General features: G+C 40.1%; 1 protein-coding gene across 1 annotated transcript in view; it reads right to left on the bottom strand.

Moving 5' to 3' along the window:
• Window positions 1-23,855, bottom strand: part of ALDH1L2 (aldehyde dehydrogenase 1 family member L2) — a 56,453-nt gene that overhangs the window by 17,768 nt on the left and 14,830 nt on the right. The window contains exons 4-15 of the mRNA XM_044226463.1: window positions 21,576-21,741; window positions 19,351-19,452; window positions 19,046-19,135; window positions 18,111-18,245; window positions 16,823-16,948; window positions 16,163-16,254; window positions 14,224-14,371; window positions 7,743-7,862; window positions 7,023-7,150; window positions 5,432-5,582; window positions 2,690-2,760; window positions 2,499-2,604 (exon numbers count right to left, since the gene is read on the bottom strand). Coding sequence (XP_044082398.1) covers window positions 2,499-2,604; window positions 2,690-2,760; window positions 5,432-5,582; window positions 7,023-7,150; window positions 7,743-7,862; window positions 14,224-14,371; window positions 16,163-16,254; window positions 16,823-16,948; window positions 18,111-18,245; window positions 19,046-19,135; window positions 19,351-19,452; window positions 21,576-21,741 — 1,435 coding nt within the window. The remainder of the gene's footprint in view (window positions 1-2,498; window positions 2,605-2,689; window positions 2,761-5,431; window positions 5,583-7,022; window positions 7,151-7,742; window positions 7,863-14,223; window positions 14,372-16,162; window positions 16,255-16,822; window positions 16,949-18,110; window positions 18,246-19,045; window positions 19,136-19,350; window positions 19,453-21,575; window positions 21,742-23,855) is intronic.

Here is a 23,855-nt window from a genome sequence, read left to right as displayed (position 1 = left end):
CTTCATTTTAAATTGCATGTGGTGACAGAAACTATGTGTGTCTTCGTCACTGATAGATGCTTGGCAACTAGTACGCCTTCAATAAGTATTCTTAATTTTTGAACGTAATATATAATCACTGGAGTTCTTCAATGCTTAGCACTCTCATTGGGTATCATTTAGTGATTCTCAACTCTGTCTTAGAAACAAATGTGAAGCTTTCAAGCAATACCAATGCCTGGGCTCTAACCTAGACCAATTACATCAGTGTCTCTGCCAAGAGATACCAGTATTTTTAAATAAGAACTGCAGATGATTCTAATTACATCAGTGTCTCTGCCAAGAGATACCAGTATTTTTAAATAAGAACTGCAGATGATTCTAATGTGTGGCCAGGTTGAGCACCCCAAGGCTAGGTTATCTGCCTCTTCTCTTCACTCTACCGGCTTCCTGCTATTTAATGCGGAAACGGCACTTCTATAGAAAGCTGCTGAATTGGTACCATTGCCATGGAAGGATTTGTCAATATCTATTTATTTATCTAGCTATCTATCTTTTAAAGACTTATTTATTTGAGAGAGAAAGAGCACATACGTGCCGGGGTGGGGGGAGGCGGACAGACAGGGGAGGTGGGGAAGGGGAGGGTGAGGGACAAGCAGACTCCTGCAGAATGCAGAGCAGGACATGGGCTTGATTTCAGGACCCTGAGATCATGACCTAAGCTGAAACCAAGAGTCATCGCCCAACTGACTATGCCACACAGGAACTCCCCCTCCCCCACCCGCCAACACCTTTTCCTTCCTTTTAGAGAAAGAGAAAGAGGTAAGAATGTGTGAGCAGGGGGAAGACAGGGAAAGGGAGAAAAAAATCTTAAGCAAACTCCATGGTGGGGCTCAGTCTCACGACCCTGAAATCATGATCTGAGCAGAAGTCAAGAATCAGATACCCAGCTGACTGGGCCACCCAGGCGTCTCACAAATATATGTGTCTTCTAACTAAGTGATGGTGCTATTAGAAACATTTCCTTTAAATACACATGCATATGTGCATGATGTCATATTTACAAGGGTATTAACTACAGCATTGTTTATAATAGCAAAAGAGCAAGAAAATCTAAATATCCATTAATTAGGGATTGGTTAAATAAAATATGGTTTAGCTATACAAGGGAATATTATAGGATATCGTTTATTTACATAATGGAAATTGTTTAATAAAAAAGGAAGATTTTTTTCCTTTTGCTAAGTAAGTATAGAATGCTACTATGACATTGTGTTGTAAAAACACTTAACACAACATTTACCCTCTTACCAAATTTTAAGTGTATGATATAATACTGTTAACTGCAGGCAAAACGATACACAGCAGATCTCTAGAACTTATTCTTGCATAATTGAAACTTTATACTTATTGATTGGCAATTTCCCGTATCCCCCTCTCCCCTCTCTGTGATTTTTTAATGGGTTAATATATATATATTTATTGCATATTGTATTTTTATTGCATATTATATATATAAATTGTTTGCATATACATATATTTGTGTATGCATAGAGTATCTCTGGAATTACCAAAGAAACTAATAAATAATAATTAATAACATCAGTTGCCCCTGGGGAGGTAAATTGGCTGGCTGGGGAATTAAGAGTAGGAGGGAGATTTTTTTTACCATCCACCTCTCTGTACATTTTTATTTAGAAATTTTTTAATGTATAATTATTTTTTAAAATGAAAGTTTTTCTGTCAAGTAAAACAAGATGCCTCTGGTCAGTATGACTAAGTAGCAATAACAAATGAAACTGTAATTTCTTAAGTTCTAAAAGAAGAAATATAGGAGAGGTGACAGGTAATGTAACTCTTCTAGATTAGAGAACAAGTTTTCTCCAGGATGTGTGCACCTTAGAATGTGTATGAATGTTCACTGTATACAGTCAATACTCAGTCAGGTATAAAGTTGGCCAACATATGCTTTTTCTGAAAAGCTCCTGTAACTTTAAAAAATTTTCTTGAGAACTCTATCATTGGAATTATTTTTATTAGTAATTATTATTTCCTTACTATCCACGTGTACATATTCTTACATAGTTGCCACAATTATGTACATTCTTTTGTATCCTTTTCCCTCATCTTCCCTATCTTTAAAATACTTTTAATAATTAAAATTTGAATGCCTATATAATACTTTTTCTTTTGATGTTTCATTGTCAAAATGCCAATTATTGGGCATTTGGCACTTTGCAAGAATTGAATTGGCTTGTAGAAATGCAGTGGATTTCACTAGAGCATCCTATGCTTGCTTCCCTTGTCATGGAAATTTAAATTGTGGGATATCTATGGGGTGCATTAGGCAGCTATTAAAAAAAGAACATTTAATATGAAAAGGTGCCTATGATATCTTCAAAAATATAATAATATACAAGCTTGTTTGTTTTTAAAGACATAACGTTTATAAATGTGTGTCTCTGTTTTCAAGTGGATAGGTGAGAAGGAGATCCTGCCCCCGGCCCTTTGCATCTCACCTGCGCTGGCTTGAGCACTAAGGTATTGCCTGCTGCCAAGCATGCCGCGCTCTTCCACGCCAGCATCATCAGTGGGTAATTCCAGGGTATGATAATGGCACAGACGCTGCAGGGGTAGAAAGACAGCATCCTTAGTTGTCTCTAAACAACACAACTCACACCAGTCACCCAGGGCACTCTCCTTGTCTTACCCAAGTGGCTCCTTCTTGGTGAAGGTCAGATTGCGATTTGGACGGGCCTGGTTGATTGGAATGGTAGAACCCTAAAAAGTAAAAAAAAAAAAGGGGGGGGTGATTTCTATTTTACTAAATCAAATGAATAAATCTAATCTCAATGAATCCATTTTCTCCCCACCTGTCTTAACTTTTCTTAGCTGGTATGAAAAGGCAATGTTTAATTTATAAGAAATACATCCACCCCAAGAAAAGGAACCGCTATTTCTTTCTGGAGGGAAGTAAGACACAGGAGAATAAACATAATTATATCTATCTATCTATCTCTAAATACTAAACATAGTTCTTTTTCTTAAGATTTTATTTATTTGTTTGAGAAAGAGAGCATAAGGTTAGGGGGAAGAGGCAGAGGGAGAGGGAAAATCAGACTCCCTGCTGAGCAGGAAGCCAGCCATGGGACTCGATGCCAGGATCCCGAGATCATGATCTGCCGAACACAGACACCCAGCTGACTGAGCCACCCAGGTACTCCTATATACCAAACGTAACTCTAATTTAATTACCTCCATTCCTAATTTCTTGACATGGCAGAGAATGTTAACTGTCTGCCCAGTATCCATTCTTCCCTCTGTCCTTAGTAACAGAAACCCTATATTAATAATGGTAACAGCCATGTGCCCAGATAAAATTCTGTTTTCCAGTTTCCAGGGCAGACAGGGATGGCCAATGGAAGATACAAGCACAAGGTATCGGAAAGGGAACTCTCTTTATAGTAGGCTGACTCACTCTGACCCGTGCTCTTTTACCATAAACCCCCACACTCTCTTGGGCCTTCTTTCTGCTCAGAACATCCCTGAAATGGCTGGTAAGTGCAGCACTTATCAGGAGACCATGACACAGCCTTGAGGGCGCTGGTCATCAGTGCTAAGGATGGTCTGGCAGGAAGAGAGGAAAACTATGTGTCATATACCAGCGCTGACTACTTGCCTTGTGCTCCTTGAAAATGAGGTAAAAACAAAGTCCTGCCTGAGTTTCTGTTACATGCAGTCTGACTTAATCCCAGCTAATTCACAACGGTAGTCTTTAAATGAAGCTATTCATTGGTTCGACCACAGAAAAAGGTATAGCTGTTCCTAATTACACGTGTCTGTCTCTTACCCGAAATCCTTGGGATCAAGTGTGTGTTGGGATTCAGAATGATTTGGAGATGGAAACGTAATATAACACATTACGTTACATTATCTGTGACACCCAGTAGGGTCTGGAGCAGCCCCTCATAATCCAACTTATGATTATTGGAATATTTATTTAGCAAAACATATGGATATTCCCTCCAAGTGGTAGAAACACAAATTGTCAACAGATTCATGTTGGTTCAGGTCAGTTTTTGGCAACAAATGAGTTGGAGTCACCCCAAACCAATTCATGTTCAGGTCTGGAACTCTTTGGATTTCATGATTGAGGATAAAGAATGGACCCGACCCACCACTACTAAATACTTCATATGTATGACTTTGTGACTGAAGAATCATAAAACCCATGTTCAAGTGCAAGCCTTCGTCTGTTGCAACCTTGACGCTAAGACTCACTACATAACATGCAGGGTTTGTATTAGTGTGAGCATTGTATGGAAGGGGAGAGTAAGGTTTAGAGAAATAAAATAACTTAACGACATTAGCTGGTAAGTGGCAAAGCTGACACTTGGACCCAGGTCTCTCTGACTCTATATAGTAACAGTGGTGACAGCAACTTGTCCAAATAAAATATTGTTTCCCAGTCTTCTTAGCAGACAAAGAAGGCCAATGGGAGATATAAGCACAAGGCGGGGGGGCGGGTGTGGGGTTGCTTTTTAAAGTTCCTTTGTCTCTCTCTCCCTGCCCCACTTCCTCTTCTCTGCCGGGAGGGTGGCTGTGACTGGGTGCCACTGTGGTTATCATGAATCTATGAGCAGCAGACAGGCTTCTCTTTGGTAGGAACCTTTCCTTTGACTCTTATATCCCCAGTTCTGAGGTCAAGTGTAGTTACCACTTATCATCATACCGGTTCTCTTTACTTTCTTTTTTTTTTTAAGTTTTTATTTATTTATTTGACGAGAGAGAGAGATCACAAGTAGGCAGAGTGGCAGGCAGAGAGAGAGAGAGAGAGAGAGAGAGAGAAAGGAAAGCAGGCTCCCCGCTGAGCAGAGAGCCAATGCAGGGCTCCATCCCAGGACCCTGAGACCATGACCTGAGCCTAAGGCAGACGCTTAACCAACTGAGCCACCCAGGTGCCGTCCTATTTGCTCTCTTATAGTAAGAAGGGAAATGAGATTTTTGTTGTACCCAAATCTTAGGAAATTATTTTTCTTATACCCAGCTGACTTAGACCATGTACGTTGGCTCTCTGGCTTCTGTTGGCATTTGACTTTTCAATCTCTCCCTGACACCCTCTGTCTAGAAGACTGTGAGATGCCTTCAGAGATGTGAAAGTATAAAAAACATCATTAAACTTTGTTTCAGAAAACATTGAGTTCAAATCCTAGGCTCTATGGTTTACTTACTAACAATGTGACCGTATACAAGTCATTCATTGTTCTCGAGCATCTGTTTCCTTACCTGCAATGAGAGATAACAGCTATCTACCTCCACAGACGATTGTTAGAAGGATGAGATGAGAAAACCCAGTAGGTGGTTCTAAAACAGCGCCTTTATGAATGGCTAAATGTTTGGCCCTTTTCCTTTTGGAATGATCTCCACGGCGACAGATAACCTTTGTGCTTACCTGAATCTTGTCACACCAGCCAGCAAAGTATCTGAATGTTTGCACAGACATTCCGATGTGAGTCTTCAGAGCCAGGGTGTAGACAGCACCTGAATCAAGGGCTTCAATGGTTGCCAACTCTTCTTGGTTCTCTTCCAGTAGGTCTGCAAGTCTGTATGGTCAGGGAAAGAAATTCATTCAACAAACACTGACTGAGCTCCTACTAGGTACCGGGCGCCCTCCTAAGGGCTGAGAAGTCAGAGGTGAACACCTCATGGTGAATATGGTCCAGCAGGGAAGACATTAAACACATCATCTCATAAATAATTTGTTTCAAGAGTTACAAAAAAGAAGAAGTGTGGGAAGCCTCTACCATTTGCCCCATACACATAGAAGAAGTAGAACAGTGATTGAGCCACAGTAATGCAAGCAGATCGATGACAGGAAACAGAGGGAATGTGGCCTGTTCATGGATATACAGGGAGATGTTAGCGAGTACAACCCATGAGAATCCATGAACACGAGGATTTCTGGCTGGTACGGGAATGTTTCCGGCACTAACTGATGAGGACAAGATAGATAAACACATGGGGTGAATTAGAGACACCACAACAGATTTCTCTTAGGTGTCTAGATTCTGAGGCAAGATAAGTCAAGGATTGTCTAATGGCTCTGAAAGAGTCAAAATTCATCCTTTGTGCTCCCCTCAACCTTGGTTTTCTTTTCATCCTTCAGTGGTCCTGAGTTGTTCCTTTTGGACCATTCTAAAGTTGGGCTCGAAAGCCCCCTCCCTCAGTGTTTCTTCCAGATCCTACTAAGGTCAGCGATTTGGCTCTGGGTAAGGAGAAAAGTGAGTTTATGCTTGCATCTAATTAATGTTGGCATACTCGGTTACTGATTTATAATACGCTTTTCAGGCCTTAGTATTTTTCCTTCTCACTGTTTCTCCCTGCAGGTCAAGCAGATTTGAAATTTGTCTTTGAAAACAACAAAAGTGCTACATATTCCCCGTTTGCTGTTCTGTATCCAACCTCCACACCACTCTGTGACTGGGAGGATGACCTTTATAGATTCCATCCCCTGGATCCCATGCTCTGTCACTGGGCTTGACCAGTGAGAAGCCAGTGGGCAGGATCCTCAGGGAGAGAAAGTGATCCGTGATTCCATTCCTCAGCTCCCTCACAGATAGGTTGTGGTTCAGCCGCTGCTGGGTTCCTCCACCAAAAATCACTGGAGTGTAGTCTTCCCCAGCTATGGATCTTGCCATATTCCAGCAACAGCCCCTTCCTCTGTCCCAGACCTTAGAGCAAGAATAGCTTCGCCCTGTTGCTACCCCTAACTGGGTACTTTTACCCCTTGAACTTGCCCACATCTTTTGAATGGCTCTTTACTGAACTTTTCTGCCTACTGGAACCCTGACTGTTACAAACAATAACACAAAAAATCAGGAGCTCACATATATGGAACTTTATATGATGTGTGTAACAGAAGGCATATAGTAGGTGCATATAGTAGGTGCAAATATATGAGAATATTTGGGTGAAATTTAAAAAATCTTGGCAATGTTAGCTAATATCCCAAGATAGCAGATCTGTGTTTTTAAAAACCACACCTGTACATCAATCTTCCTCTTTCTCTTGCATTCATTCTTCCCCATTCACCGTTTTCAAAGGCATCTTTTGCAGCTGCTACAGCTTTATCGACATCCACCAAAGAAGCATAGGCTACTTTGCATATTGTCTGTTTCAAGATAAAAATGGGGTAAGAGGTCATTTATTTAGAGATATATAAATATGCCTCTTAAAATTAGTAACATATTAATAGGAAAAATAGGGTGTTACTTATAAAATCCAAAGAATTAATGACGGAAAATCAATACACTCAGTAATATAGTAAAGACAAAATTTAACACGGAAATTGTTAGCCTGAAATTTGGGACTCCTCATGTCACACTACACTGTGGAAAGGCACATTTAGGAAGACTATGTCTATTTCTTCTGGTGCTTAGGGAAGCTGAGTTTCTTGCCACGAGCTTGCGGAGTCTGAAAACTTTTTTCTGCATATAATTTTATTGAGGGTGTCCCTCGGATGTGTCTAGGTATAGTTATCTGTCTAAATTCAGCATAGTCACTCAATAAAATAGGTTATTATAGCTAGCAACCAGTACCAGAATTGAAGAGTTGAAAGAAATAAACAGAGAGCATTTAGAGTAAGTGCTCAGAGAGGCATAGTGATAGGATAAAGTAACTTCTTAAGACTGCCAATTTTATAACTGTGCATAAATTAAAAATTCATGACCAGTGGTCACTGCACACACTAAGGAATTACTCACAGATCCGTCTGTTGGGTTGATAGTATCATAGGTCTTTCCGTCCTCAGAATCTGTGAACTGTCCATTTATGAAACACTGATACGGCATTTTCACTGTCATTTCATTGACCTCCTTCAAAACCTAAGATAGAGAATTATATTCATAGATTCAGTGGATTTCTCTGCTTATCCATTTGATGCCAAATAGCAATAAAGAAGTTTACTCACTAATGCAGCAGATGTTATGTCGATAGGATTTTAGTTCCTACTCTCCAGAAGAGACAAGCATATGTAAGATTTGGGCCTCATGATGCTCAGACTGGCCACTGAGCCAGGAGGCTACCATCTCTGATGACCAGAGTGCCCTAGGTTCAGCCTTAAAAACACTGCAGATTTTCTTCCTTACGCAAATGAGAGAACTCGAAAGACCTCCAGATAATGGAAACATCACCATCTAGTGGCAACATCAATGGAGCACAGCCATTGCTTTCATCTGATTCCTTGAAATTGCCTTTGTGGATTAAGTTTCCTTTTAGAATGGTGCCATTTTAAGTTTTGTTTCCTTAAGTTCCTCTTCATTTTTCACTTTCTCTCTCTCTTACAAATGTGTTGCCTTAATTCTCTTCTCGACCGTTCCCTAGCAAATGCATTTAGGTTAGTTCATTAACTATAATGTGCTTCAGTTTTTTCAACTGTGCAATGGGGAGGGGTGCCTGGGTGGCTCATTGGACTAAGGGACTGACTCTTGTTTTTGGCTCAGGTCATGATCTCAGGACTGTGAGATCAAGCCCAGTGGGTACCCCACTTAGCAGGGAATCATCTTGAGATTCTCTCTATCTTCCCCCAACCTGCACGTGTGCACTTTCTCTCTCTCTCTGTTCTCTCTCTAAAATAAATAAATAAAATCTTCAAAAAATTAAAAGGGGATAAGGCTACCAACTACACACATTTATGAGGAATAACTGAAAAAACATGTAAAAGAGCTTTATTAGAATAAAATTTCATAATGAGAGATATAAACAGTAAATATAGTGATTTTCAAACAATTTCATGTAGAGAAATTGATAATACTTAAAGAAGAAATAAAAAAATCAAGATGGTACCTACTCTTATCCCACAGATAAGAAATATTTCTGTGAAAAATTTCCATTGTGTTTATGTAGGATATAATGAAGGAATCTTCATCTGACTTGACGCGTCTAGTCTCTGCATATAGTTCACTTCTGTAAAGTCATCATTCTGGAACTATGTTAAGGGTCTTACATGTATTGTCTTTTTTTTTTTAAGATTTTATTTATTTATTTGGCAGAGAGGGACAGAGAGAGCAAGCACAAGTGGGAGAGTGGCAGGCAGAGGGAGAGGGAGAAGCAGGCTTCCCATAGAGCAGGGAGCCCAACTTGATCCCAACACGCTGGGATCAGGATCCGAGCCGAAGACAGATGCTTAACTGACTGAGCCACCCAGGTGCCCCTTACATATATTATCTAATTTGATTCTCCCAACTACTCTGTGAGGTAGATATTACTATTGTCATATCCAATATGAGGAAACCAAGGCTTAGAGAAGTGAAGTAACTTGTCACAGTTCCCACGGCTGGGAAGCAATGCTGCATGGATTCGATGTTAGGTGGGTCTGACAACAAATTCATGTTCTTAACCAGAGGATGCTCAACTGCTTCCCAAATTTACCTAAATTTTATTAAAAACACACGGGTGAATTATTTCTGGAATAGTAGACTACGAACCACTAAAAATCTGCTCCTTCATAAAAGCCACAAGAACATTAGAAACTATTGTCAAAATCATGTTTCTTAAGGCTCTGGAAATTAACCAAAAGCTTGAAAGAATACATTTATTCAAGAAAAACAGCTGAATCTCTGTAAGCTCAGTGAGTTCTATGGTGTATTCATTGCCCTACTCTTTCCTATCTCTCTTGACAGCTCCGCAGTAACTTGAAAACCAAAATCCTTACAACCACAGTGGCTATGAAAACCAGCAGTCTGTTAGTCACCAGAGGGGGACAAGTGGTGCCCAGAAGCTCCCCAGAGGTCTTATCTCCACAGAGCTTTCCAATGTCAAGCTCTATACTCCATGTTTGTCTTTATGTGACCTGACCCAGAGCTTGCTCTACACAAACTACCTGAGTCCTTCAGTAAAGGCTCAGAGACTTACCAGTTCCAGAAATTGATGTCTGATTATTAGCTGATGAATAAGTTAGCACTAAGTAGAGACTCCGGTGGCAGCAAACAACAAAGGATACAGGCTTTACAGGATTAGTCTGAGAAAGTCCCTAAACAAAGAAAAGGCAACAACAATAATCCCTGGGAAAGGAGGGGTCTTATTTCCAGAGTTGCCACATTCTGTTATTTAAAATGGCTGGTTTTCGACAAAAGATTGCAAGACACATGAAGAAACATGAAAGAATAAAGAGTGGCCAATACATAGGACAGACAACAGCCAATAGAAACCATCCTGGAAAAGACCTAGATGCTGGATTTATCAGAGAAACATTTTAAATAAGTTTTTACAAATATGTTCATATAACGAAAGGAAACTATGTCTAAAAAATTAAAGGAATGTGAAAGAACAATGACTCACCAAATAGAGAATATCAATAAAGAGATAAGAATTCTTAAAAAAAAGAACCAAAGAGAAATGCTGGAGCTGGAAAGTGCAATAAATAACGTTTTTTTTTTGTTTTTTGTTTTTTTTTTTTAAATTCACTATAGGGGCTCAGCAGTAGATTCAAGCAAGTGGAACAAAGAACTAGCAAACTGGACAATAGGTCGATAGAGATTATCTAGTCTGAAAACAGGAAGACAAAAGAAGGCCTATGGGACACCACTGAATGTACCAACACATGCGTAAAGGGAGTTCCAGAAGGAGAGGAGAGGAGGATAGAGGCAGGAAGAATATTTGAAGAAATAATGAATGAAAATGTCCCAACTTTGATGAAGGACATTAAGCCATACATCCAAGAAGTTCAGGCAGGATAAACTCAAAGAGATCCATTTTAGAAACATAATGAAATGGTCAAACGCCAGAGATAATGATGGAAACTTGAAAGGAGCGGGAGAGAAGCAACCTGTCACATAAAATGGATCCTTAATAAAATTAACAGATGACTAATGCTCAGAAACCATGGAGGCCAGAAGACAATATAATGGCATATCCAAAGTGCTGAAAGAAAAAGACTGCCAACCAACAATTCCATATACAGCAAAAACAGCCTTCAAAAACAAAGGGGAAATTAAGTTACTATCAAATGAACAAAGACTGAGAGAATTCACTGCTAACACACTGCTCTTCAGAAAGTTCTAGAAGGGGTCTTTCAGGCTAACATGAAAGGTACTTGAATCCACATGAAGAAATAGAGCACACTGATAAAAGGAAATATATGTCAGTATACACGTATTTTTGTTTTTAACTCTTCTCCTATCTGATTTAAAAGACAACTGCATAAAGCAATAATTATAAAACTATGTTGATGGCCTTCCAATGTATGGAGATGTAATTTGTATGGCAATAGTATCACAAATGTGGGGATAGGGAGCAGAACTAAATTACAACAAAGTTTTTCTTTACTATTGTTATTAGGTTGACCTTAATCTGAACTGGAAATGTTTTAAACAAAAATGTTCCTTATACTCCTCAAGGCAACCACTAAGAAACTAACAAAATATAGGAAAAGAAACAATAAGGGATTAAAATGGCATACTAGACTATCTTTAATGCGATCAAAATGGAGGGAAAGAAAAATAGAGGAGCAAAAGGGCAAGACAAGACGTACACAGGCCTCCCCTCAGAGACACTGAAGGTTCAGTTCCAGACTATTGCAATAAAAGGAATATTGCAATAAAGTGAGTCAAATGAATTTATTGGTTTCCCAGTGCATATAAAATCCATGGTTACACTATACTGTAGCTTTTAGGTACATAATAGCATATGTCTAAAAAATCAATGTCTATGCTTTAATTCAAAATACTTTAGCAATAGGGGCACCTGGGTGTCTTAGTCAGTTAAGCGTCTGCCTCTGACTCAGGTCATGATCTTAGGGTCCTGGGATTGAGCCCCACATGGGGCTCCCTGCTCTCTCTCCCTCTGTTGTTCCCCTGCTGGGCTCTCTTGCTCTCTCTCTCTCTCTCTCTCAAATAAATTAAATAAATAAGAAAGTATGTAAATAAGCAAGTACACAAATAAATAAATAACATGTTTAAAAAGTAATTTATCAGGGCGCCTGGATGGCGGGTTAAAGCCTCTACCTTCAGCTCAGATCATGATCCCAGAGTCCTGCAATCAAGCCCCACATTGGGCTCTCTGCTCAGCTGGGAGCCTGCTTCCCCCCCACTCTGCCTGCCTCTCTGCCTACTTGTGATCTCTGTCAAATAAATAAATAAAATCTTTTTAAAAAAATACTTTATCAACTAGACTTCAATTAAAAAATATTTTATTACAAAAAAAATAACTACCACCTGAACTTTCAGTGGGTCATGATCACTGATCACAGATTAACACTGATCGCAAACTCTAACAAATATAATAGCAAAGGAAAAAGTTTGAAATATTGTGGGAATTACCAGAATGTGATACAGAGATAAGGCATGAGCAAATGCTGTTGGAAAGAGGGTACCAGTAGAGTTACTCAATGCACGGCTGCCACAAGGATTTAATTTGTGGAAAATGTACTACCTGTGAAGCACAGTAAAGCAAAAAGCAATAAAGCAAGGTATTTGTAGTGGCAGTGGAAAATAAGAGATAAATTCACCTTAATCAAATAAAAAACTTTTGTGTGTCAAAGGACACTGACAAAAAAGTGAAAAAAATAAAAGCCCACAGAATGTGAGAAAATATTTACAAATCATATACCTGATTAAGCTCTAGTATCCAAAATATACAAAAGCCCCTTTCAACTCAACATTAAACATACACAATCAAAAATCCCAATTAGAAAATGAGTAAAGGATTTGAATGGACATTTTCCCAAAGAGGATATACAAATGACCAATAAGCACGTGAAAAGGGGCATTTCATTAGTCATCAGGGAAATGTAAGTGAAAGCTACGATGAGATGCCATTTCATACCTACAGCTAAAATATGAAAGGCAGACAATAGCAAATATTGGCAAGGACATGGATAAATTAGAACCTTTCTATATTGCTAGTGGGACTGTGAAATGGTGTAGCCACTGTGGCAAAGAGCTTGGTAGTTCCCCCAACGGTTAAACAGAGTTACCATATGAATCATCAGTTATACTCCTAGGTATACACCCCAGGGAATAGAAAACAAGTGTTCACACAAAAACTTACATATGAATTTTATAGCAGCATTATTTATAATAGGCAAACATGAAAACAACCCAAAGGTCCATTCAATGAGAGATGGATAAACAACATGTGGTATATCCATACCACGGAATACTATCCGGCCAGAAGAAGGAGTGATGGACACAACACCCACGACAACATAGATGAACCTTGACCACATGGTGCTCAAGTGAAAGGAGCCGAACACCAATTATGTGATTCCATGTATAGGAGATATCTGCAAGAGGCAAATCCATGGAGACAAAAAGGAGATTAGTGGTTTCTGTGGGCCAGGGGTAGCGGGGAGAGAACAGATGATGACTATCAATGGATTCAGGGCTCCTTTATGGGGTGATACAAATGTTCCATAATCAGATAGACGTGATGAACCTGAACCACTGAACTGTACATTGTAAAGGATGAATTTGGGGGTGCCTGGATGGCTCAGTTGGCCTACTCTTGATTTCAGTTCAGGTCATGATCTCAGGGTCCTGGCATTGAGCCCCGGGTCAGGCTCTGCACTCTGTGGGGTGTCTGCTTGAGCTTCTCTCTCTCCCTCCCCCTATACCCCTCCCCCTGCTCGCTCACTCTCTCTTTCTCTAAAATAAATAAATATTTGAAAAAATTCAAGGGTGAGGGCGCCTGGGTGGCCCAGTGGATTAAAGCCCCTGCCTTCGGCTCAGGTCATGAGCTCAGGGTCCTGGGATCGAGCCCCGCATCGGGTTCTCTGCTCAGCAGGGAGTCTGCTCCTCCCCTCCCCCGCCTCTCTCTCTGCCTACTTGTTATCTCTCTCTCTAATAGATAAACAAAATATTTTTTTAAAAAATCTTTTTAAAAAAAAGATTTTGTTTATTTATTTGACAGAGATCACAAGTAGGCAGAGAAGCAGGCAGAGAGAGAGGAGGAAGCAGGCTCCCTCTGAGCAGAGAGCCTGATGCAGGGCTCGATCCCAGGACCCTGGGATCATGACCTAAACCGAAGGCAGGGGCTTTAACCCACTGAGCCACCCAGGTGCCCCAATAAATAAAATCTTTAAAAAAAAATTCAAGGGTGAATTTTACAGTGTCTGAATTTTATCTCAATAAAACACCTATCTCAAAAAGGTCATCCACGTAAAAACAAATGAACAAAAGGCATAGCCTTTCCTTATAGCTTTTGAGTCTTAGTGATGGAGATTTCAGGCAGCGTGGAGAAGCTTACATAATCCACCACTAGCTCCGCTTCTCCATCTTCTCCTCTCAGTCTCCTCACAACTTTTTGGATGAAGTCTGCAAACTTGGTGGCCATGTAGACATCTTCGTTCTGTAGCTGAAGCCCACCACACTTCTGTCTGATCTCTTCAACCAGCCTTAAAGTTAAGAAGCAACTCACATTACTTACATTTTTAAAAGGGTTTAGGGGAACCATATTATTACGTTTGTCAAGTTGCTTTGAGATAAGACCTGTCACATGTATATTTATAGCCTATGAGATCATCCTTGATAATACCTGGAGAAATTGGGTAAGACCGGGAGAATTAAATTTAAAAACTGTCTTGAAGGACAGTGGCTATTCTTTGTTTGTTTTTTTTTTTTAACTTTTTATATGGCTAAAACGAAAAGAGACCAAGGCAAAAACATTTTACCTATTGCAAGCAAGATTATAAGGGGCACATAAAATCCGTTCCTTTTGTTTCAAACATAAGCAAGGAATGAGAAATAAAAGAAAGTCCCTCACTGTAAAGATTATGAAACAAAAGTCATATTGTATAATATTGTCTCTAGATCGTGTATAAGAATGAAACAAACATGTCCTTGTATTACATGGTTAGTGTAGCTACTAAGTAGAATCAGGCAGTAGGTCAAGATAATTTTTGAAGTCTCTTCCACCCCTTTGAATTTTTGCTGTTCATTTTTCAAATTATTGCTGCTATTTGCCATTTGTGAAATAGCACCAGTATGCTAGATGCAAGACAGAAAGACCACCATGGTTGTTGCTCAGTTATTTTTTCTGCAAAAGAGATGAGGTGCTTTGGCCATTTAAGATTAAAAAAAAAAAAAAGATAATAGTATCAGGTGATTATTCAGATACTCAAGTGGAAAATGGGCAATTTGTACAGGAGCATCTTGCTGGTGAAAAATATATAGTATTGAAATCTTTAGTTGAGAAATTAGAAGTTTTAGGAAACTGATGACCCATAGCTGAGAAATTTATAATTTGAGGAGCCAAAGCTCTTGACTTTGATAATACTGTTTGCTCTGGAGATGACTATTTGGATTAGTGGAATAAAAATTCCATGAATGAAGAAACTTTTTCCTGTTCATGACTCTGTATTCCCAGGGCAAAAACTATTCTTGATATGTAGTACATACTAAATGAATTTTGTGGAATAAGTGAGTGAATAAGCAAATAAACAGAATGACCATCAAGAACAGTCACTTTTTTTTTTTTAACATTAGGAGTGGCATTCTTTAAGTTATTAAATTAATGAATGGCCATAGTGTGGCCCTCAATGAAAAAAATACCTCTGAGAGACTCTCCGCTATTAAGATCCTCACAGACTTGCTTTTTTTTTTTTTTTTTTAAACCATAAAATAGAGTCTTCTGGGACTTTAGCTCTTTCACCTTGCCATAAACCTCTGTAGAGAAATTTTAACTACAGGGTGATTATTCTTCCTCTTGCAAGTATCCTGATAGTCCTTATTCTAGATATATCTTACTGGGTAATTCTGGGGTATAGGAGAAAAAAAGGATATTGGGGGAAGCATAATCGATGTTGGGTCTCTTTGTGAATCAGACTATGTAGGTAATTCCTGATAAATGTTCTCATCCAGAACTTCCCATTCCAATGCTGTATGGGAGGAAAATTAGCTAAGAAACATGAGGACAGATTTTAAAAAGAAACAAACAATTACAAGCATTGGTTTTCTAGGTATATAGGAGATATGAAAACAACTTCTGGCTAGCAACAAAGAGGAAGGAGCAAATATATGTGTTTGACCATGGAAACAAACACTCCAAAAAGGATGAAGAAAAGAGAAACAGAGTATAGTGGTTATAGTACAGTGATAACATCTAGAACAAAGGATTGGATTTGAGTTTCAAAGTCAAGTCAAAATCCCTAGGGGAGGGGTGTGAGTCAATAGGGTGACTGTTTTACCTGACAACATCCATTGAGCTCGCTCCAGATTTAAAGAAGTCTGTTGAGTCTTCAATAACAGGGACATTGCTTAAAATTCCAGCCCAGATGACCTATACAGCAAGGATAATTTTAATGAAGGATGTGCCATGAAGAACACAGAGGCAGAGACTGGTCAGAGCCTCAACCAAACCTACTTTTTTCATCTTGGATACATGGCTTAACTACATTTTTCAGCATCTCTTCAAGTTAGATGCAGCCATATGACCGACTTCAAGCCAATGAATATGAGCGGAAGTAAACTTGACCCCTAGTCTTAATCCATGAAAAACCTCCTTCACACAATTCTAGTGTGCTCTTTTGCCCTTCTCAGCTGTCTGGGAAGTGGATGACCTGTATGGTGACCTTGAAGATAGCAGAGCTTGGGTCCCTGAATGACTCCACTCCTAATCCTTACATTCCAGCTTTACTCTTCACCCCCATGTCGACCTGAAACTGCCTTACAACATTTTGTGAATGAGAAATAAATTTGCATACAAATTTTGGAGTCAACTTTCTACTGCGGCTAATACAAAAAAGAGGCAAGACAGTGTGTGCTCACTATTCTGAAGACTGAGGGTTCAGTTACATAACTGCTGCAGTTTCAAGGTCAGAGCAACATTAAAGACATCACATGTTCACCTTGATGGTCCCTGCCACCTTCATCTCATCGGGGGTAAGTTCTACCACGGATGTCTCCCCAGCTGAAAAGTACTGAGAAGCAGGAATCATTCTTCCATCTTCAAACTGCAGATTTTTCACCATCAGCTACAAAATAGCAACACAACAAGCCAAAAGATGGAAGATTAGGACAATTCAAAAGTGAGGTCAGTGGGAGAAGGAGTGTCACATATTTTAGGAATACAAAGATCAGCGTATTTGGCAAATACAAAAATGTGGATTGAAAGCACTCACCATTATGTGTAAAAGGATGGAAATGGTATTTTACTAATGACAGCAGAAAGGAGAAAGTGAAGTCTAGGGGTAGATATACATCTTGAAATGGATAATTAGCTCCTGAAAAAATGGACACTTGGATGTATATATTTAGACTAAAGCCTATTATAACTCCTCTTCCTCCTCCCACTACTACAACGATCCGTTCTCCTTCTCTTATGGCCATCCTCTGCTGCAGGCACAGTGCTATACGTATGTGCATACATAGGTGTCTTATTTAATCTCATAAATCCTGGTGGAAGCAGGTACCATTATTATCCCCATGTTCCTGATAAGGAAACGGAGGCTCAACGAGGTTAAGGAATTTGCCCAGTGAGGTTAAGTAATTTTCCCAATGCCACAAAGCTAGTTAGTCACAGAGCTGGGGTTACAACCCAGAACTAGCTGGACTGTGCAGCCTACCATTTTAATTATTGATCAGGCCTGCACGCTCCAGAATATATGTGCAAGCTGCAAATTCCTCTTTGCTTTCTTCAAAGAGTTCACTGAAGCCAAGAGCCCCTGCTCCCAAGCACAGGCAGTGTGAGGGGGTGCCTGCATGAGGGGCAAGGCAAGGAGCCTCTGAAGAGTCCCATATCCATCCTATTTATCCTGCCAGACTCTAGTGGGAACGTAGGCCTAGGAGACCACACTCTGTTTTATAGACCGGGAAATGAAGATTCAGAGGGGAGAAGCACCCTCCCCTCAACTGGTAAGTGGCAGAGGAAGGGTTCTCATCATGTTTCTTGACTAAATTCCAAGCTCTTTCTACTATATCACAAAACAGACCATGCACATGCTTGAGGCATATCCCAGGAAGCCTCCTTCTCATCCTGGCACCCTGAGCCGCCTCAGAAACAGGGCACAGATATCTCGAGCCCCCCATATCGCACTGTGAAACCAGATTATCTTGTGAAAGATACTCCCTTAGCAGCTGGGGTTATAGAAGGAAACCAAAAATGTTACTTTGTAGGTGACTGTATTGAACACTCACTGCTTTTCCATCATTACCAAAAAGAACAAGTCCATTTTTGGTAACAAGACCGGGCTTCTTGGCACCTTTAATTTCCAGTGGTTCTCCAGGAGGGACAGAGCTTTTCAATAATGATGAGCTGTAGAACGTGACCATCTAAGAGAGAGAGAAAACCCAGACTGTGAGAGGAGGGAATTACACCTAGAGACAAGGGGTGTGTGCCAGCAGCACGTCTTGTAAGCAACCTCAAGCTGGGATTATCATTTATGATAAAATTGGAATATGGGAATGTGGGAAATGGTATCAAGCATCTGTAGGGATGACACAATTAAGAGATAATCTATGAAGATATGACCGAAGAGATTTAAGAATGCCTCACATCCGGATGACTTTTATCATTTATTCACATTGATTCAAAGGTGAATGAGACAAAGAGTTCTCGCAGACTTCAGAGCCTGAAGCAAGGGTTTTCAGAGCGGTGTGGAGGTGGTGCTGGGGAGTCAGCGAGAGCAGATATGGGGACCAACACTGGACTGTTCCCTACCAGTGCGATTACTGGTGGGAAATACAGGGTGGTCTGTGGGTCAGTTAGTGGAAACAGGACTGGATTCAGACTAGCAAAGAGAATGTGATGCAAATTGATTTGTGATTATAATTCTATGGCAATTAGCTATCACTTATTGAGCAATATGATAGTTAACATTTATTGAGTACTTATTGCAGAGACTAAGTACTTCAATGAATTAACATGTATTGACCCATTTAGTTTTCACAGTGACCTATAACCAATACAAGAGGCACTATTATTAGTCCCATTTACAATAAGGAAACCTGATGGGTAAGTAACCTGCCCCAGGTTACTTAGCAAAAGTGAATCTATGTGTAATACCTCTTAGAAAGGTAACACACACACACACACACACACACACAGAATTGGTCCCCTAGAACGTACCTACCTGTCCATTTATCTCTGTCCAAGCTCCAGGGACTTTATCATGACCTCGGATCCAGTTATGTAAAACTTCAGCCGACTGATCCCAAGAAATCTAGGACAGCAAAAAGCACAGGCTGCACTCCTAATGCTATGAATGTCAAAGGTAATAAAAACATTTCTCCCCATCAGTGATGGAAGTAGGGTTGGGGCAGAATAGAACAGGGAGGCTTGGAGATCTACCTTTCGGCCAGGAAATGGTACATTGGGAACTACTTAAAAGTAAAGGGCCAAGACCATTAAGGTGTGTTATTGAGTTGATATAAATACCTCAGCATTTTCCTTTTTCTGGATACCTTCATATGTTGCCCCTTCTTCCAGCTGGGGAATCCGAGGAGCTTTTCCATCAGCTATGAGTTGGACAGCTTCCACCTAAAGCCAAAAACATGATCTGTGTCGCAGCCCAGTGGTCAATAATGGCATCGTCTGTTTAACTGAAGCTTACACTAAACAGAATTGCTACATTTAAATCTGTCCAGGGGCTTCTGGCTGGCTTACACTGAACAGAATTGCTACATTTAAATCTGTCCAGGGGCTCCTGGCTGGCTCAGGCGGAAGAACATATGACTCTTGATCTCAGGGTTGTGAGTTCAAGTCCCACACTGGGTGTAGAGATTACTTAAATAAATAAAACTTTAATAAATAAGTAAGTAAATAAATAAATCTGTCCAGAGAATCAGACTATGACAATAACTACTTTTTCTTCAGTTCCATCTGTGTCCCAGGCAATGTGGTAGCTACTCTATATAAAATATCCTTTGCAGACATCACACCAATCCTGCCAGGTGGATATTATTATTCCAACGTTACGGATGAGGAAACTGATTCTTAGAAAAGTGAAGCAACTAGCTCAAGATCACAGAGGTAGCTACTGGGTGTCAGAGCAAAATCTGCATCCGAGTTTACCTACTGCTAGTACTGAGTTGTTACTCTCAAAAATGACTCCCTTGTTGAAACAAATTTCAACTTCCCCTTGGTGACCTAGTGGGAATTTCAGTAATCGGATAGTAAGGTAAGTCCGTGTGAGTGATTTCTACTCATCAAGATGATTCTAGAAAGTGATGCATTGTTATATTTAAATAATTCGACTTGCTTTCTAGCTCAGGACACCTGGAATGACAAAACGGTTAAAATGTATGCATGAGTTTAATTGCCTTTGGGATGTGTCCTGAAGTCTTTCTCTGCAAGATTCATGTTTGCCTTGAGCTGAGAGCCTCTCTCTTTCACGGGGAGGCCTACGTGAGCTTGAGTTCTCGGATCTCTCAGTATTTACTGCTGCTGACCAACCTCTCCAAGAGCTTAGGGGCAACATACGCACAGGGCCAGTTCATAGCTCCTTCATTTACCCACTTCAGGCTGTGATATCATCAGGTGCATGATCTGGGCTTGAGCAAATGCCACTGAACACACATACACGATTTTGATTGTCATGATAATTTTTGAGTACCTATCATGTGCTGAGTGCTTTACACAAATGCTACTTAATTTCTCAGCAGCCCTTTTAAGTCGGGTAGTATCCACAGCAGGAAACCAAGACTAAAGAAGCCAAGTGACCTGCCTATTGTCATAGAACAGATAAGCAGTAGAATGAGAACTCTGATCTCTTTCTGACATCAAAGCCCTACTCTCAAAACCCTTAAATGACGCAAACCAGACGGCTCTCCTCTCTCCAGAATCAATAGCTGCTGCTTTATACCATCTTAGTGTCTATCTCCGTGTGGCTACTTCTTCCATATCCAATTCAGAAAACATTAAATGATGCTGAAATTATCTTTCCATATTTTTACAGGCTAAAAATATATTTTTACTTTGTGGTGCACACACTTTGAGCTCTTCGCCCAGAGCACATCTGAATAAATAAAGCAATGCCAAATTTCACCCTGTTACGCAGACTGAGTTCAAACACTTTTGAAGCCCAACATCCACAGCAAAATTTCTTGAGATTCTGTACACTTCTTTACTATTAGTCAATACAAACAGGGTTGGCAATTCAAGTATTTGGCAAAAGAAATGAACCAGTTTCATTATCGGTTCATTTCAAGAAATGAACCAACTTCATCCATCTGATCACTGTTCTTAGAAAAACAAACTTCACAGGCTAAGAAATTTTTTTTTAAGATTTTATTTATTTATTTGACAGAGAGAGATCACAAGCAGGCAGAGAGCGAGCGAGAGAGAGAGAGAGAGGAGGAAGCAGGTTCCCTGCCGAGCAGAGAGCCCAATGGGGGACTCGATCCCAGGACCCTGAGATCACGACCTGAGCTGAAGGCAGAGGCTTAACCCACTGAGCCACCCAGGCTCCTCAGGCTAAGAAATTTTAATGTTCCGATTTCCACCCTAAATATACCATCCTATTGGCAAATATAAAATCTAATTTTGTTTTCAGTTTTATACTTTTTGTCAAAATCAACATGAGAAAATTCTCAGTAATAGAAAAATATTTCTAAAATGTTAAAGCTTTGCTAAATTCTTCTGGATGGTGTAAATATACTAACCATGGCCTTGATTCCTTCAGGAAAAAGAAAACGATTATAAAGGGCATCCACTGTATCGTTGGGTTCGACGTCACATGACCTCTGAAGAAGGATGGGTCCTGTGTCTAAACCATCATCAGCCCAGAAAACAGAAAACCCAGCTTTCTTATCTCCCATAATTAGAGTCCTGTGAAAAGAAGAGCTTCAGCTTACAATGGTGATTTAACGTATCACAAAGTGATGAATTAGTGATATTAAAGTCCAAGGGAGTGGGGGCATCTGGGTATCTCAGTGAGCTATGTGGCTGACTCTTGATTTTAGCTCAGGTCATGATCTCAGGGTCAAGAGACTGAGTGCCTTGTCGGGCTCACTGAGCTTGGAGCCTGCTTGAGATTTTCCTCTCACCCTCTCCCTCTGCTCCTTCCCCACAACTTCCAACTCCCCCCTCCTCACTCCCCCCTCCCCAAGCTCATGTGTGTTCTCTCTCCCTCTCTCTCCTAAAATAAAAAAATAAAGTGCAAGGCAGTTCTAGTGGAAAGTAGACAGTGAGGGAACTACTGTGAGAAACGAGCAGTATAGATGAGATGTCAGTATTCATAAAAAGCACTACTTGATGGTACCGCTATTTTATACATAGCTATAGTCCTTCTTGTTAAATGCACACTAATGACTTCTAGTCTAACCAAAAGGGCACTAGGATCTGTCATTACTGCCACTCATTATCTTCCAGTTGTCAGCTTTCTGCTGTGGCATCAAGCAACGTTGCCCACCTGGGACCAATTCCTACATTGTACTTGACCCTATGTTAGGCAGAATGAGATAATGGAAGATAAAAGAGAGGATGCTCAGTGGAGGAGAACTTATTAGTTCTCATAACTATTTATCTAGGTTATGTCATTTGGATGTAAGTCAGAGTTAGAATTAGCTCTAGATTGTCTAGGTAAATTATAGTAAAAGGTGGTTGAATTAGTCTTTGTATATTATGTTCTTTGTATTCATGCTTTATAAAGCTTTGCCTAGGGGTACCTGGGTAGCTCAGTCGGTTGAGCATCTGATTTTGGTTTTTGGCTCTGGTCATGATCTCAGGGTCCTGAGATTGAGCCCCAGGTAGAGGGCTCAGTGCTCAGCCAGGAGCCTGCTTGAGACCTGAGATCCTCTTTCTTCTCTCTCCCTTCTCCTGTTCCTCTCTCCCTACTCTACTGCCTCCTTCCCCACCCCCAAGGGTATATGCACACACACTCTCTCTCAAACAAATAAATAAGTAAATAAATAAAATCTTGGGTGGGAAAAAGCTTAGCCTAAGAGAAAATGTTGCCCCATAAGAGCTTATAATATAAACAATGAGCTGAATATGTAGATATATCAGATAAAAGCAAATCAGAGGCTCAGGTAGTATCAAGAGAGTATGAAGTAATACATCATACATGCTCATGACCTAAATAACTTTTAAACCTTGGAGCTACTAATCTAGCAAGACCTATTAATCAATCACTCTTTTCAGAAATATTGAGGAATTTATTGGCATTATGTTATCAAGGGGCTTGAAAACATTCATATATTTTGTTCTTTGTTTGTTTTAGGTTTTATTTATTTATTTGAGCGAGAAAGTGTGTGTGTGAGAGAGAGTATGAGCAGGGGGGAGGGGAAGAGGAAAAGGGAGAAGCAGGCTCCCCTCTGAGCAAGGAGCCAGATGTGGGGCTCGATACCAGGACCCTGGGATCATGACCTGAGCCAAAGGCAGACACTTAAACGACTGAGCCACCCACATGCTCCAAAACATTCATACACTTTGATCCAGTGACTCTGTATGTGGAAACAATGTGAAATGAGAAAAAAAAATACAAATTTAAGTGAAAAGATAAACATACAGTACCATTACAGGGGCAAAAAAGAAATTGATTCATGCCAAATACAACGAAATGTCATTCACCACATTTAAACTAAGTGTAATTTTCTGCCCATTTAACAACTTGACACTGAGCGATATCAGGGTGATGCATATGGAAAGGATAGAAGGTAGAAAAGCGTACCTGTGGTATTTAGGACTTACAGTGTACCTGCAGCAATAAAAACGTTAGACCATAGTCCCTTCCCTCAAGAACCTTAAAATTGAAGAAGAGAAGAGAGAACGAAGAAGAGAATTTCAGGTAGCTCGGCATTCCTTGAAATGTACTTGAGATGCTCTAGGCAAAAAAAGTTCTAAGGTCAAATAAGTTTGGGAGCACTGTGTACTCAGATTCCCTCTTGGAGATTATGATGCTCTCACTACAGCACATCTAAAAGGTTCTCAGAAGTCCTGTG

The sequence above is a fragment of the Neovison vison genome, chromosome 12 (genome assembly GCF_020171115.1).
Source record: "Neovison vison isolate M4711 chromosome 12, ASM_NN_V1, whole genome shotgun sequence".
Lineage (NCBI taxonomy): Eukaryota > Metazoa > Chordata > Mammalia > Carnivora > Mustelidae > Neogale > Neogale vison.
Note: the sequence above shows the minus strand (reverse complement) of the source record. Positions and strands in the feature narration are given on the sequence as shown.